The following is a 14033-nucleotide window of genomic DNA, read 5'->3' as shown; positions in this document are numbered from 1 at the left end:
TTTTTTTTTTTTTTTTTTTTTTTTTTTTAAGGTAGGGAAATGTGGGCATGCAGGAGCATGAATAAAGAAGGTGCCTGTGGGTTTTTGGAGTTTTTTTGGTGTATGTGAAGAGACACAAAAGAGTTTGATTTCCCCAGACTGTTTACCCAGTTTTTAAAATTACAATCAGGAAAGGAAAAGAAGCGTTTAGGAATTTATGAACTCTGCCTGTGCTTCCAAAGTTTATAATGGGGCCACTTATGTGAGTGTTTTGGAGGTCGTTTTGGGTTTTGGTGACATTTGAACTTTTCTCATTTTGTGTCGAGGACCTCTTGTCTCTATGTGTTTTTGTCTTTCTTTGCTCCAGGAGAGCAGGGGTATCTTTATCCCATCCCACCCTTGATTAAATGATAACACCATAAAGTGACAATATGCGAAATTCTATTGTATTTGTTCTTTTGATACTTGGTTAGGAATGAACGAGTGAATTTTGTGTCTTCAAAGAGTTTGAAAAGACTATAATCGCTTAACGGTGTAATTTTAATACAGTTATTAAGAACTGAGTATAGGGAGGTTTGGTGACTTAAGATTTAGGGCATGGGCTTTGAGACTAGAGAGGGAAGTTTCATACAAAAATTGATTATGGATGTAACAGTTTATAGAAAGTCAAGATTTGTTTTCCCATTTTTAAAAAAAGGCTGTCTCAGGTTTAGACTTGGAAGTTCTTACTGCTCTTTTGTACTGGAAATGAGGTAATCCTGCCTTCAGAGGAAGCAGAGAGGTTCTGCATAAAGAAAAAGAAAAGGTTTGGGTGAGGCTGAGAATACCTGCCCCACCCCTCCCAAGTTTAAATGAGCTGGAAGTTAAGGTGGGAGGAGAGACAAGGTATTTATTAAAGCTCTCTGGCAGAAGGCAAGTAGTGGGGAAGAAAAGGAAAGGTGTTTTGGCTTCTATCCTAAGAGAAAAAGGAATTCCACTGTAGCAGGTCTCTAATACAGGAGCCTTACAGTGGGGAAGGGTTAGGTAGGGGAGAGCAAGTGGACCTGTACCTGAGCAAGGCCTGCCTTGAGGGTGAGGCTTGCAGACCTTACTTGGAGATTTTACAAGCAGAAGAGAGCCGTCTCAACATGTCTGAGGGGAACAGAACCCTGAGGCAGCTGGAAGGTGGTAGGCCCCTTCTTTTGTTTTTTTGTTTCATGTTGTTTTTTCTTTAATGAGTTAAAGGAGTGAAATATTCCCCAAAACACAGAACCCTTTGAGAGTGTGTGGTGCACCTACTGTGTGCTAGGTACTATGCAAAAGACTCCATGGCCAAAAATAGATGGGCTCTCCCCTGAAAGATACAGATAAAGGAGTTAAGATTGGTAGGTAGAGGAATGCAATAGTCACTGGCTGAAATAGTGAAAGCCAGGGTACAAACGCCAGGCTAGCAGAGGAGGGAGGGGTCACGTGCAGCCGGGGTGGGCTTTTGGATTTGAGCATGCAGAAGTGGGTAGGAAGTAAGGAAGGAGCATGGGAACTGGTGTATGGAGGAGTCAGCTATTTTCTGAATTAAAACCAGGAGGACAGATGATTTGATGATACTTGTTCACTGTTGAACATAATGGATCATAATATGCCTGGCATATCGGAGGCACTTAGTAAGTGTTTGAACTGCACTAAATTAGGAAACGTGGTCACCGGGAACTTAACATATAGTTTACACAGTTCTGTCGTTTGATCTAATTACGACAACTCCACAAGGAGTACTATACGCAGTTTTTGGTTGAAGAAACAGGGGCCTAGTCTGGTTGAATAACTTTCCCTAGGCCATGATAATAATAATTGTGGACCCAGCTTCCAAACCCGTGCTTTGTAAAGAATCTGCAACATGCTAGGGGCTCAGAATCCATGTGACTCCAAACCCTTGCTTGTCCTCTCTCCCGTCAGAAAGGAGGCTGTGGTGATCTGAACTAGGGCAGCAGTGATAAAAAAAAGATGAAAGCCTATTCGAGTTTATATGTAATTTTTCTTCTGTTTTAAATTCAGAATTATTTAGAAGAGTGGTGTAAGGCCAGCATCGCAGGGAGGGAATACGGACTGTGAGCAGGTTCTTTGTTTGTGCTTGGCTTGTGAGGTGGGCTCTGGGAAGAGTTGGACCGAGGGGAAACTTGACTCAGCTCCCCTTGATCTTCTTGAAGGGCAGAGTCTTTTTGTTGCTTCATTCATGTTTAAAGAACCCATCTTAAACTAGTTTGTGTCTAGCATTAGAAACTGGTGCTGGTGGTTTATTACTAGCCCCGCCCATCCCTGCCTTTTGCAATAATCTCTGTGAGTGATGATTGTGTTTCTAGAAGTAGAATGACAGAGAGCGATTCCCTGAAGGCAAATAGAGAGAGAGTGCTGTACACTCGGCCCGGCCGGTTCAGACACACGGGGCTGGGAACTCCCAGAGAGAGGGAGAGGGAGAGAGGGAGGGGGGAGAGGGAGGGGGAGAAGGAGGAGAGAGAACAACAGAACAGTCAGCTGGAGAGGAGGGAGGAGGGGGGAGGAGACCGGTCCTTGTAGATTTTTAAACTCAAGTGATTTGGGGGGGTTTCTCCCCACCCCGAACCCTTGCCCCCCCCCAGTCTGGCACCTCCTTTCCTACAGTTCACTGAAGTGCCTTTTTGCAGTCCAGGATCAACTGACCGCTGAGTTTGAGCAGCCGGGTCTGACATGATGTACCTCTGGGTGAGTACAGAGTGCTGTGGGTGAGGGCTTGCACTTGCACATATAAGGAGTGGAAAGCTGCGAGGTTCGGCTCTAGCACAAATGGCCTTCCTCTCAGAGCACAGACTGCCACATCCCCTTCTACTCTCAGGTGTTAGGTTTTTGAAACCTAGCAGTGATTGTGACATTGGTTGGGTTTGTTTGTTTTAAATGTTGTTTTTCTTGTTAGACTTAGGCGTGAGGGTGAGCTCCCAGTGCGGTGTCATCCCCTGGGTTTGGAAGGGTTGGAGAAGGCAGATGGGGCAGGCGAAACGAGCCTGCGGCTTCAGGAGCTGCAGCCTTCCTGGTGGGTCAGGATCCACCTGGGTTTTGTTTTGGGGGCACTGCCTCTGATAATCAAACCATCTCTTTAGATATCGAAAGCCAGTGGGTGGTGTGATTCTTAATTGGGAATGAGCTTTTATAAGTTTTTATCTAATAATTTTTATTGTCCTTCACAATAGTCTTATGAAGTAGGTCACTGTTGTTATGAAAATTTTATGAGGGAAGTAATTAAGTCACACAGAGTGACTTGCCCATAGTTAGAAAGCAAGTCTATAGCAGCTAGAATAGTAATTAATAACCAGACATTATAAAGCATTTTATATTTGCCAAGAACGAATACCTTACATTATTTTAATTTATCATTAACGATGCCATTGTAATTTGGGATGAAGAGAAACATACTGGGATTGGAGAGGTTTTGAAATTGGGAGATATAATAACTTTTAGGGGAGTGACAGGGAAAATAATACAAGAAAAAAAAAACACCTCGCTATTAGTAGTGAAAATAAGAGCATCTATAGCCCCTTGCAAAGATGGCGGCACCCTCTCTTGAGCAGACAGCTGTTGTGTGTTGCTAAGGGAGCCTCCTCGATGTGATGCCCTTGGCTACTAGCCAGCTTTTGAAAGTTTCACTTTGCCCTTTGCCATTCAGCCTAGATGTCTGGAATTGCAGAAACCTACTTGGCTCAGGCAGACTAAATTTATAAATATCAGAAGGCAGAATTTTAACTAGGTTTCTGGGGATGGAGCTTGGTCACAGAGCGGGGGTGTGTGTGTGTGTGTTGGGAGGGGCTTCTTTTCCTGCTTCTCCCTTCATATTTGAATATGACCTTGAAATTTAATTTCCTCCTCTTATTGATTTATTTTTCTAGTGTTTGTAAGAAGTCAAAGAACTTTCCGACACACTTTATGTGCTTTAAGTACTTTTTGGCTTCCTGTGAGCAAGGTGTCTGTGTCAAGGGTCTTTGCGTCCTTGTTGGTGGGACTGATCAGCTCTCTGTTGACCAGAGGATGGGTTCTTCAGTCTTGATTTGTTGGAAGACGAGTTATGAAAGGAAGCACATTGAATTCATCTCATTTCTACTCATTTATGTTTGATGAGAGCAGGCAGTGCCAGTCTCCTCAGTTGCTTTCTTTGTGCTCATAGTTATTTGTAAATTTGTCTCAAGTGCCGTATGTTGGACTGCAATACACATATGCCAACATAACTATTCCCCTCCACCCTTGGAGCAGCCAGATGGGGCCCAGGATTCCCTGGTCACTTGGACCACGTGCATTCTAGTTTGCCACTTTGTGCCTTAAAAATATTACAATTGTCTGTGTGTGCTGTGACACCTGAAAATTTGAGTAGCGCTGTCCAGAGGGCAAAATGTGTGTCAACTCTATTATTATCTGCATCGTCTCTCCCAGTGCCCCATACATTTGTTGAATTCAGTGAAAATGTCCGGAAGGAACCATAGCTGCATAACACCCAGATACAGAGAAAGACATCTAGGTGGTCCAGCGTCAAGTGGGGACGCATTGAAGAGTGTGGTGGGGAAAATTTGCCAAGGAATAGGAGATCGGAGTTTTGTCTAGGCCAGTGCCCAGCCATGTGACATTGGGCAATCATTGAACTGCTCTGAGCCTCAGTTTCTACATCCATAAGGTAATAGAACCTCTTCTAATGCTCAGACTCTGTGAGGTGCATTTGTGTACCAGTATATATGCCAGAAGGACACCCAGTTGTTCAGGAGTGTTTGGGTCTTGGTAAGCTTGAGAAAACCGTGAAACGTAATCATCCCTGTTGCTTGCTTGGTTTGTTACCAGCAGTGAGTTACAGGTACTATTTCTCAGAATTCTGGGAAAATTACTGAACTGCGTTCAGTTGTTAATACCCCTGAGTGGTATTGACATGCTTAGAACCTGAAGAATAGATTCTGAAGAATCTGAAGAATAAAAGTTGGAGCTCATCCAGGCATTTTGGTTTGTGTAGTTAGACGTGGCTCCTTAATTTGGTCTGTGTGTCTCTGAGGTGGAGCACCATCTTGTGCTGTCTATGGCTCTTTGCCAAATCTTCTCCCCACTTTCCTGTTGAGTCCCCTTCCTTTTTAGAGAATTTGGTAGCATCAGTAGACAGCAATGTATGGTGCCAAGAATATGGGTTTTGAGACTTCACTGGGCCTAAATCCCACCTCTGTCATTTCCAGTTGTGTGGCCGTGAACAAATTACTTAACCTCTCCGAACCTCGGTTTCTTCACCTGTCCCAGAGGGAAAATAATACCTATCACACGGGATTATTGTGAGAATCTGAGATCATCTACGATGTGGTGTATGGCACGTAGTAGATGCTCAGGAAAGAACCACTGCAAGCCAACTTTCTGCTTTGAACATCTGCATGGACAGCCTGCTCACCACCCCAGAGCATTTCGTCTAGCAAGTTAAGGAAGTGTTTGACTTTGTGTAGGGAGAACTCTGATAAACACACACTAGTTTCATGTGAAATATCTCCCCTTAATTAGTATTTTAGGTATCTGTGACTAGAGAACCCTCGTTAAAGTTGCCTCCTGATGGAGAACATCCCCATTGTTTTTTCTCAACTTTTTTTTACTGTTGTGTATGCATGTGTGGAGGGTACAATACTGTTAAGCATTCCTTATGTCCTTTATATTCTCTCTCTTCTCTTCATGGCCTAAAACAGGGAGGAGGTTGGAGAGGGGAGGGGAGGGAGGGAGCACGGGAGACACATAATTCCCATAGTGAGGGAACTTACTTGTTCGGTGATTATACAATTTATATCCAGTAAACAAAATTATAGACCATTTATTTAAATTCCCAGAAATTAGGGTGTGTTCTGTCTGAGCTGATCTTAGCTAGACTGGTCCCAGACTCTCTTACCCGTATTCTCAATGGATGAACTTGTAGATTTCGTTTTAAACTGTTGTTTTGTCATAGTTCAGTCCTGTCTTCTTAATAACTATGCTCAGCCAACATTTAACTGATGCCTGTGATGGGCAGAGGACTGTGCTACCAGCTGGTACAAAGACAAAGATGATTGAAGACTTCTCATGCCCTTAAAGCATTTAGAACACAGCAGCAGTGAGCATGTGTACACAGATAATAATGATTTTTGTAGGATGCTATTCACTTAAGAAAATGCTTTTAGATGTTATCTTATTTCACCTTCACAGCAGTGCTGAGGGCTAAGCATCATTGTCTCTATTTTACAAGTGAGGAAGGAGACTGAGAGAGAGCACATGACAGTAAATGGCAGAGCTGGAAGCTCAGTTCCATCTGTTTTTAACTCTTTGGCTGTTTTTCTTTTCACACTCTCTTTTGGGAGAAGCTGATGTCTTTGTTCATTTACTTTAACTGTTTGTTTATTGAGTGGTAACATATATGTTAGGCACCTACCTCATTTAGTCCTCACCACACTTGGGAGTTGGCCATTAGCTTCATTTTGCAGTAACTTCAGTAACCTGCTAAAGTTACACAGGTGAGAGTTGGTGGAGGTAGACTTTGAACCCTGGTCTGCCTGGCCTCAGACCTTACTGCACCATTTGTAACATCTTTTATTTGTTCAGTAGTGTTTAATTTATCACTGCTGCCATTTAGCGTGCTATGGGCTAGACTAGAGAAACAAAAATAAGGTACGCTGAATTCTGTTTCCATATCTATTAATTACTTGAGACAAGTTATTTAGCCTTATAGACCTTGGTTTTCCAGGTTGTGAAAAGAATGTGGTAGTTCTTGGAAACATTAACAGAGTCATCTCAGAAAAATGATCCGCCATTTTATAATAGTCTTGGTAACTGATGGCTTTATCCTAAAACATGGAAGTCACAAACTATGAGTCAGAGGACAGAGTTTTTGGTACCGATAAAGCCATTTGCCAGTGTATGACCTTTCTAGCATTAGTTTTCTTTTGGGGTGGGGGGATGGGCACAGAGCAAGGGAGAGGGAAAATCTCAAGCAGACTCCCCCCAGTGCAGAGCCTGAGGTGGGGCTCAATATCACGACCCGCGCCAAAAGCAAGAGTCAGACACTTAACTGACTGAGCCACCCAGGCACCTGCAGGCTAATCTTTTAATGCTCACTTTTGGTCACAACTTTGCCATTCTAATTGGTCTACACAGTGAGAGAACTAGACTGAACAGTGAATTGAGTTATCACAAAATGTAGAAACAGTTCAGTTCAGATAACACTGGAGGCCAGATCCTGTGAATAGATACTTGGCAGTGAAAAGCCATTAAAAGATTTTAAGTAGGATTGGGAGTAGGCTGAAGTGGAGTTGATAATTAGATTTGTTTTTTTAAAACGATACCTCCACAGATTAGAGGGGAGTAAGAGTGTAGAGAGAGGCGAGGTGTTGGTGTGTAATAGTGGAAGTGGCAGAGAACGCCAGAGACCAGTGGAACTGTAGGAGAGATGTGCCCAAGATAAATTTGACAGGATGGGGGTGCTCAGCGGGGAGTCTGCTTGAGAATTTTCTCCCTCTGCCCCTCCCCCCCGCTCACATGCATGTGTGCTCTCACTCTCTCTCAAATAAATAAATAAATCTTTAAAAAAAATTGATGGGATGTTGTCAACATTTGGAAGGAGGACCAGGGTTTTTGGAGGAGGGAAGCTGAAGGGGATCATGAGTTTGATTTGGATTTCCTATTTTAGGGTAACTTTGAAATGTTCACAGGAAAATTCTGCTTAGATAGTTGGCTACCTAGGTCTGGAAATACAGGGTAGATAGAGGTTTAAGCCATAAATTTGTGAGAAATCTCCAGCAATGGTAATTGAACTGTGTGCAGGTATGATGATAGCTTAAGATGAGAATGGCCTAAAAAATGGCAGGAAATGTAGAGCAAGAAGAGAAATTAATGTCTGGTAGATGAACCAACCCTCAAAGGAAGCAGGGAACAAGGTTCTAGAGAGCTTGTTCTTCAGGAGGAAAACCAGCACTCTAGGAAATCAGGGTAAAAGAGTGGCAGGAAGAGAGAACTGAAATATGCTGACAGCATCTAGGAGTTCAGAGAAGTCTTTAACAGAGGCAGAGACAGGCAGGCAGAGCGGGTGAGGAGTAGAAAGGGTCCCTGATTTTGGTGATTGCTGAGATAGTTTGTATGTTTGGGAACCGTATATAATTCTATGGGGCTTGTATGTGTGTGGTGGATGAAAATTTTAAAATTGTGTAGACCAAATTATCTGAACAGTATAGGATGTTTGCTTGTTTATTTCCAGTAAGGAACCATTGACGGATTTTAAGCAGGATCAGGTATGATCAGATTTGTATATTAGAAAGATAGTAAGAGGTTTCTATTATTATTGGAGAATTTATATTTATTTTGTGGGTGACATTGGTTTGATGCATATTTTAAAAGCTCAGAAAACTGTAAGGGGTTAAACAAATGATTGTATTAATAATAGGAGACTCCGTGGCTAACACATTTATTGATGACAGCTGTGTGTTGGTCATTTTCTAAGGGGTGGGGAAAGAGCATGAACAAGACAAAACTCTTTCCCGTAAAGCGTTTGTATTTTTTAACTGGGAAAATAAAACTGTAAACATGTAAACAAATATGACTCTGAATGTTTTAGGGTGAAACAGGTCTGAATGATTAACAACATCTTGTTAAAATATGGGAGGAAAGCATTATAAGCAAAAGAAGTAGTAAATACAGAGTCCTCAGAAAGGAATGAGTTCGGGGTATACAAAGGACACTAAGAAGAGGGGTGTGGTTGGAATGTTAGAGAGCAAAAAGGTTGTAGGAAGACAGGTAGATGGGGGCCAGATAATTCCCCATGATAGAGATTTGTTTAAAATGGGACGGAAATGGAGGAGACTAAGCAGGAGAGTGGCTTTCTTCAGGGAAAGTGATAAGGGAGGTCCAGAAACTGTTGTAGTCAAAGCAAGAGGTGATGACTTAGACTCTGGAGGGCAGTTTGATAGGACTAAAGATGGCTTGTCTGTGTGGTGAGAAAGAGGAATCTGGGTTATTCAGCTTTTGGGTTGAAGAATTAAGATGGACTGGCTGTTTCCTTACAACAGAACAGTCCACAGAAAAAAACAGTACTTATGGTTTGGACTTGTTAAGTTTGAGATCTCAGCCATCCAAGGGGAGAATTTTAGTGGCAATTTGATATGAGTCTGGAGCTCAGAGGAGAAGTGTGAGTTGGGGTTATAAGGCTGAGATTCGACGTTGCGTATTTAAAGCCTTGGTGAAAACCCTAATTAGAGAATAGGGCTGAGGCTGAAGCCCATTGCATTTCAGTAGAGGTCTGAGGGTACTAAGAATTGGGTATGGTAGGAGGAAGACGAGCAAGTATGTGCTATCATATACTCTGGAGAAGAAAGGGCTGGGTTTGGATAATTTAAGACCAAATAATTTGTCATTGGCCTAGTAAGGTGTTGGTTATTGGTGACCTTGGGTAAGAGCTTTTTCAGTTGGAATGACGGGAATACAAAAGCCAGTTGGAATGGGCTGGGTTGTTAATTGGTAGGTGAGGCTGTTGAATGTTTAGTTGTAGAGTGGGGCAAAGAGTTGGGGCAGGGACTGGATGGGTATGTGGGTTCAAGAGAAGATGTTTTATTTTTTTAATATTTTTTAATTTTTAAGAATCAAAGTAATATATGTTTTTTCTATAAATGCCCATATATGCAAAAAACTAGAAAAATACATAGACAAAACTCATCGTGTTCGCCTCTAGTGAGGATAAAAGATCAAAATGGCAACACAGTTCAATGTGAGCTTGAACATTATCTCTCTTTTTTTTTTTTAAAGATTTTACCCATTTATTAGAGAGAGAGAGAGACAGAGAGAGAGTGAGCGCATAAGCGGGTGAAGGGCGGAGGGAAGAGCAGACTCCCTGCTGAGCAGAGAGCCGATATGGGACTCCATCCCAGGACCTGGGGATCATGACCTGAGCAGAAGGCAGAGGCTTCACCGACTGAGCCACCCAGGCGTCCCAGAGCATTATCTCTGATACTTAATTTTTGTGGCAGTGAACTCATGTATTCTTTTTTTTTTTTTTTTTGTAAGGACTTGTTTTATTTAAATTTTACTTAGTTAACATACAGTGCAATATTGGTTTCTGGAGTAGAATTCAGTGATTGATCATTTACATACAATACTCAAGGGGAAATTTTTAAAAGATAGGTGATATTAAAGCCTGTTTTATGTCAGTAGGAAAGAGCCAGTAGAGGGGAAGAAATTGAGGATGACAAAAAGAAAGAAGCTATGGCAGGACCAGAGTATGTTATACCCAGCACACAGCAGAGGGATTGGCCTTAGTTAAGTAGGGCCAGAAGCAGTTCTTCTGGCAGCACTGTTTTCAGGTAGAAGAGGGAGTCCTATGATTGTTTCTGCTTTCTTTATAGATACAAGATGAACAGAGCTGAAAATGGCAGTATAGGGAGTGGAGAGATATTATAGATTTAAGGAGTGGGGACATGGTGTGAAATAGTGGTCCATCTCAAAAAATGGGAGTGAACTTACTATAGAGAGGTATAGTAGGCTTAAGATCTGTGGTCATCCGGGGCGCCTGGGTGTCGCAGTCGTTAAACGTCTGCTTTTGGCTCAGGGCGTGATCCCGGCGTTCTGGGATCGAGCCCCGCATCAGGCTCCTCCGCTGGGAGCCTGCTTCTTCCTCTCCCACTCCCCCTGCTTGTGTTCCTCTCTCGCTGACTGTCTCTCTCTCTCTCTCTGTCAAATAAATAAAATTTAAAAAAAAAAAAAAAAGATCTGTGGTCATCCGCTTGACCTGAGTGCTGGCAAGTCAGCTGTGTGATTTTTATCCAGCAATCTTCTGTTGTTTAGACACGAGAGAGGAATATGTAGATAGTTGCATTTGACCAGGAGTTGAGATTTTATTAGATGAGTTACATGAAGAGAAAAGAGGGCAAAGGAATTAAGATTTTTGAAAAAGAGTGTGTATAGTGTTGGGCCCTAGAATCTGTACTGGCTTAGGAGGGAAGTGAGAACGTGGGAAGGGGGAGGGGGAGAGGGAGCGGAAAAGTGGTAGGGTCCTTGCATAGCCTTGGGGTCTTAAGGAGGCTGGAGAAATGTGGTATGGGAGAACTGCCAGAGCCAGCAGACTTGGTGGTGTAAGGGTGGTGTGCTCCAAGTGCTTGAGAGGTTTGGAGATGGTGTTACGGGCGATGACAGTGCCAGGATATGATGCCAGGTGGGTGGGTGGGTAGGTGAAGTGGTGACAAAATATAGTCAGTGCTGGAGACATTGAAACAACACCACAGCTAGGAGGCCAGAGTGTTGGGTGAATCACCTGTGCGGCGGGGTGAAGTTGTCAAGAACGGTAAGACTAATAAAGGAGAGAAGAGAGGGAGCCCTGTGCCCAGGCTGGAGGAGGTGATCTCTGTTCCGGAGGGTCTGCAGTTGGGTGGAGGACGCCTGTGAGGTCCAACACTTTGTGGTCATGGGGATCAAGGAGGCTGCTTGCTCCCACTGAGGTATGTGAGGAGTGGAAGAGAAAGTTTTACTGCAGTAGAAGGAGGATTCTCAGGGGCAGTTAGGTTTCCCTTGGAGCAAAAAGGTGAAAGGAACATCACAAAAAAGAGAGCGAGCATATGGGAGGGTTTACTGACGATGGCTCATGACTTCTGGGGCTGGGGAGGGCAGGAAGAGCAGGCGACAGGATCAGAAGAGCAGATGTGCATAGCTCTATGGGGTGAGCCATCTGGATGTCTTGGACTTCCGATGATGATTGAGGTGAATAAGGGTATGAGCTAGGATGGAATTCTTCCGGAAATCTCTTGGAAAAACAGGGTAATTAGTTAAATCTTGAAGCCAGAGCAGTAGTTCTCAAAATTTATAGTGCTCCAGAATGCTACAGATCACTGAGCCCCACCTCCAGAGTGTTAGGCGCATTATCTCTGGGTCTGGGAATTTACATTTCTAATAAATTCCCAGATGATGCTGATGCTGCTGGTCCAGAAATTTTACTTTGAAAACCACTGGTCCAGAGAAGCTACTCGTGGCTAAGTATAAGCTATTTTGCACTGTAGCTCAAGATGAAGTGTAGCCTGGGTGACGGGCAGGAGTTTCCTTGGGACTGCTGTGTCAGGCATCTCTGACTTAGGCAGTTTAAGGAGGAAGTGCGTATATGGTAATTTTTCTCGAGGGAGAATAATTTCTAAGCGATTATCAGCAAACATTTATTGAATGTCTGTTTTATGGAGCAAAATGAGGATCCCAGGTTGTATTTTCTTTCTCAAGGATAATGAGGTTAAAGGGACACAGAAGTCAAATAGATAAATAACCATACATTGTAGCAAAGACGACATGCCAGTCCCTGGGAGGTATGGGCGGTTGTCAACAGGAGTTTAGAAGAGTGGGCAGTCATTGAAGATGGGATTGATTTGGGAATGGTTTCTTGAAGGAAGTATAATTTACACTAGATCCTAGCAGAACTAAGAGAGACAAGCCAGATGGAAAACTGACCTAAGCAGAGGTGTGGTGTCAACAACAAACACGAAGCTTGATGACTACTCCTGAATCCTGTTTCCTTCACCCAGGCCCAAGACACCGTGATGTCTAGTCTGTGTTATAATAATTTTCTAATGGGCCTCCTGGCTTCTGTTCTTTCTCCCCAACCCCCTTCCTAAAGTCTGTCCTTAACACAGACATCAGAATGATCCTTTTAAAAGTCACATTATATTCCTCGCCTGCCCAAAACTCCCCAGTGGCTTGGTATCTCACTTAGCAGAGAAGTCAGATGCTGGCCTGTGAGGCCCTGTATGACTGGCTCCCCTGGCTAAGGCTTTGACCTTATGTTCTTCCACATTCCTGGCCAGTCTTGGAACATATGAAACACACCTTTGCCTCTGCGCCTGAGCACTTGGCCTAAACCCCTGCCGTTTCTCCACATACCAGCAAGACTGCCTCATTTGCATGAAATCACTGCCCAGTTGCCATGTGATCATGTATTGCGAGCATCCTATATAAATGTCAATTCCTACGTCTCTGCCCGGAGTTTCTCCATAACACCTACCACCATCTGACTTGCTGTATATTTATTTTATTGTCTTTTTCCTATGCTCCGTGTAGGCCCTGGTATTCTCTGTGCCTAGAATGGTGCCTGACACATAGTGGGCACTGACTAGACATGGCGGAGTGAAAAGAAGGGAGGAAGTAAAGATTGGGAAATAGTGGGGGCGCCTGGGTGGCACAGCGGTTAAGCGTCTGCCTTCGCTCAGGGCGTGATCCTGGCATTATGGGATCGAGCCCCACATCAGGCTCCTCTACTATGAGCCTGCTTCTTCCTCTCCCACTCCCCCTGCTTGTGTTCCCTCTCTCATTGGCTGTCTCTATCTCTGTTAAATAAATAAATAAAATCTTAAAAAAAAAAAAAAAGATTGGGAAATAGTGAAGAGGCAGGTGGTACTGGAAGAGATAGCAGTGGGAGAGATGGCTTGGAGGGTAAACTGGAGGATCTTGAATACTAGAACAGAATTCTGTAGAAAATAAGAAATTCTTTTAAAAAATTCACTATAGCGATATTTAACCTTCTTGAAATAGTGCCATGTAATTGGGTTCTATACATAGAATGGTTTGGGGAGGGGATAGAAGCAGGGAGATGAATTACTCTTGGGTTGTTGTTGGGTAATAACTATCGGGTCGTTCAGGTATGAGTAAAATGTCTTTAGACCAAGGTTTGGAAATGAGAGTAAAATTTTTTAAGTTGGTTTAAAAGTCTTATGCATGAATATAAATGAGAAGCTTGCACTTGGGTAAGAAAGCTGCCTGTTTAATACGTGTGTTTTAATACTCTTTGTTTTGATACAGCATTTAACCTTAAGTTTCTTTTGCCATGTTTCAATACAGAATATGGAATTTTGTTGTTGTAAAATGTATATATTAGGGAATAAATTTGGAACCGATTAAGCAAATGCGCATTTTTCTAGATTTTAAATTGTTCGTTTGGAGGGCTCGAAAATCAGTGTGGTCAGAGCATTTGAGAGAGGGAGGGGGAAAGCCTACAACTCAAGACACATTTTCTCAGGTCCCTTAGTTTCGTTTTGCAATGAGTAGAGTACATTTTAGGAGTTGTA

The 14033-nt window shown here is 43.0% G+C and overlaps 1 protein-coding gene across 8 annotated transcripts in view; it reads left to right on the top strand.

Annotated features, from left to right (window-relative positions):
* The window catches only part of RBFOX2 (RNA binding fox-1 homolog 2), a 205785-nt gene that overhangs the window by 56186 nt on the left and 135566 nt on the right, over positions 1-14033 (top strand). The window contains exon 1 of one of the 8 annotated variants that reach the window (XM_034644172.1): positions 2634-2691. The exons of the other annotated variants lie outside the window; for them this stretch is intronic. Coding sequence (XP_034500063.1) covers positions 2677-2691 — 15 coding nt within the window. The 5' untranslated portion in view covers positions 2634-2676. Of the gene's footprint in view, positions 1-2633; positions 2692-14033 lie in introns of those variants that run through there. 8 annotated transcript variants of the gene reach the window in all.

The sequence above is a fragment of the Ailuropoda melanoleuca genome, chromosome 15, assembly GCF_002007445.2.
Source record: "Ailuropoda melanoleuca isolate Jingjing chromosome 15, ASM200744v2, whole genome shotgun sequence".
NCBI classification, from domain to species: domain Eukaryota; kingdom Metazoa; phylum Chordata; class Mammalia; order Carnivora; family Ursidae; genus Ailuropoda; species Ailuropoda melanoleuca.
This window is presented reverse-complemented; position numbering and strand designations above follow the sequence as displayed.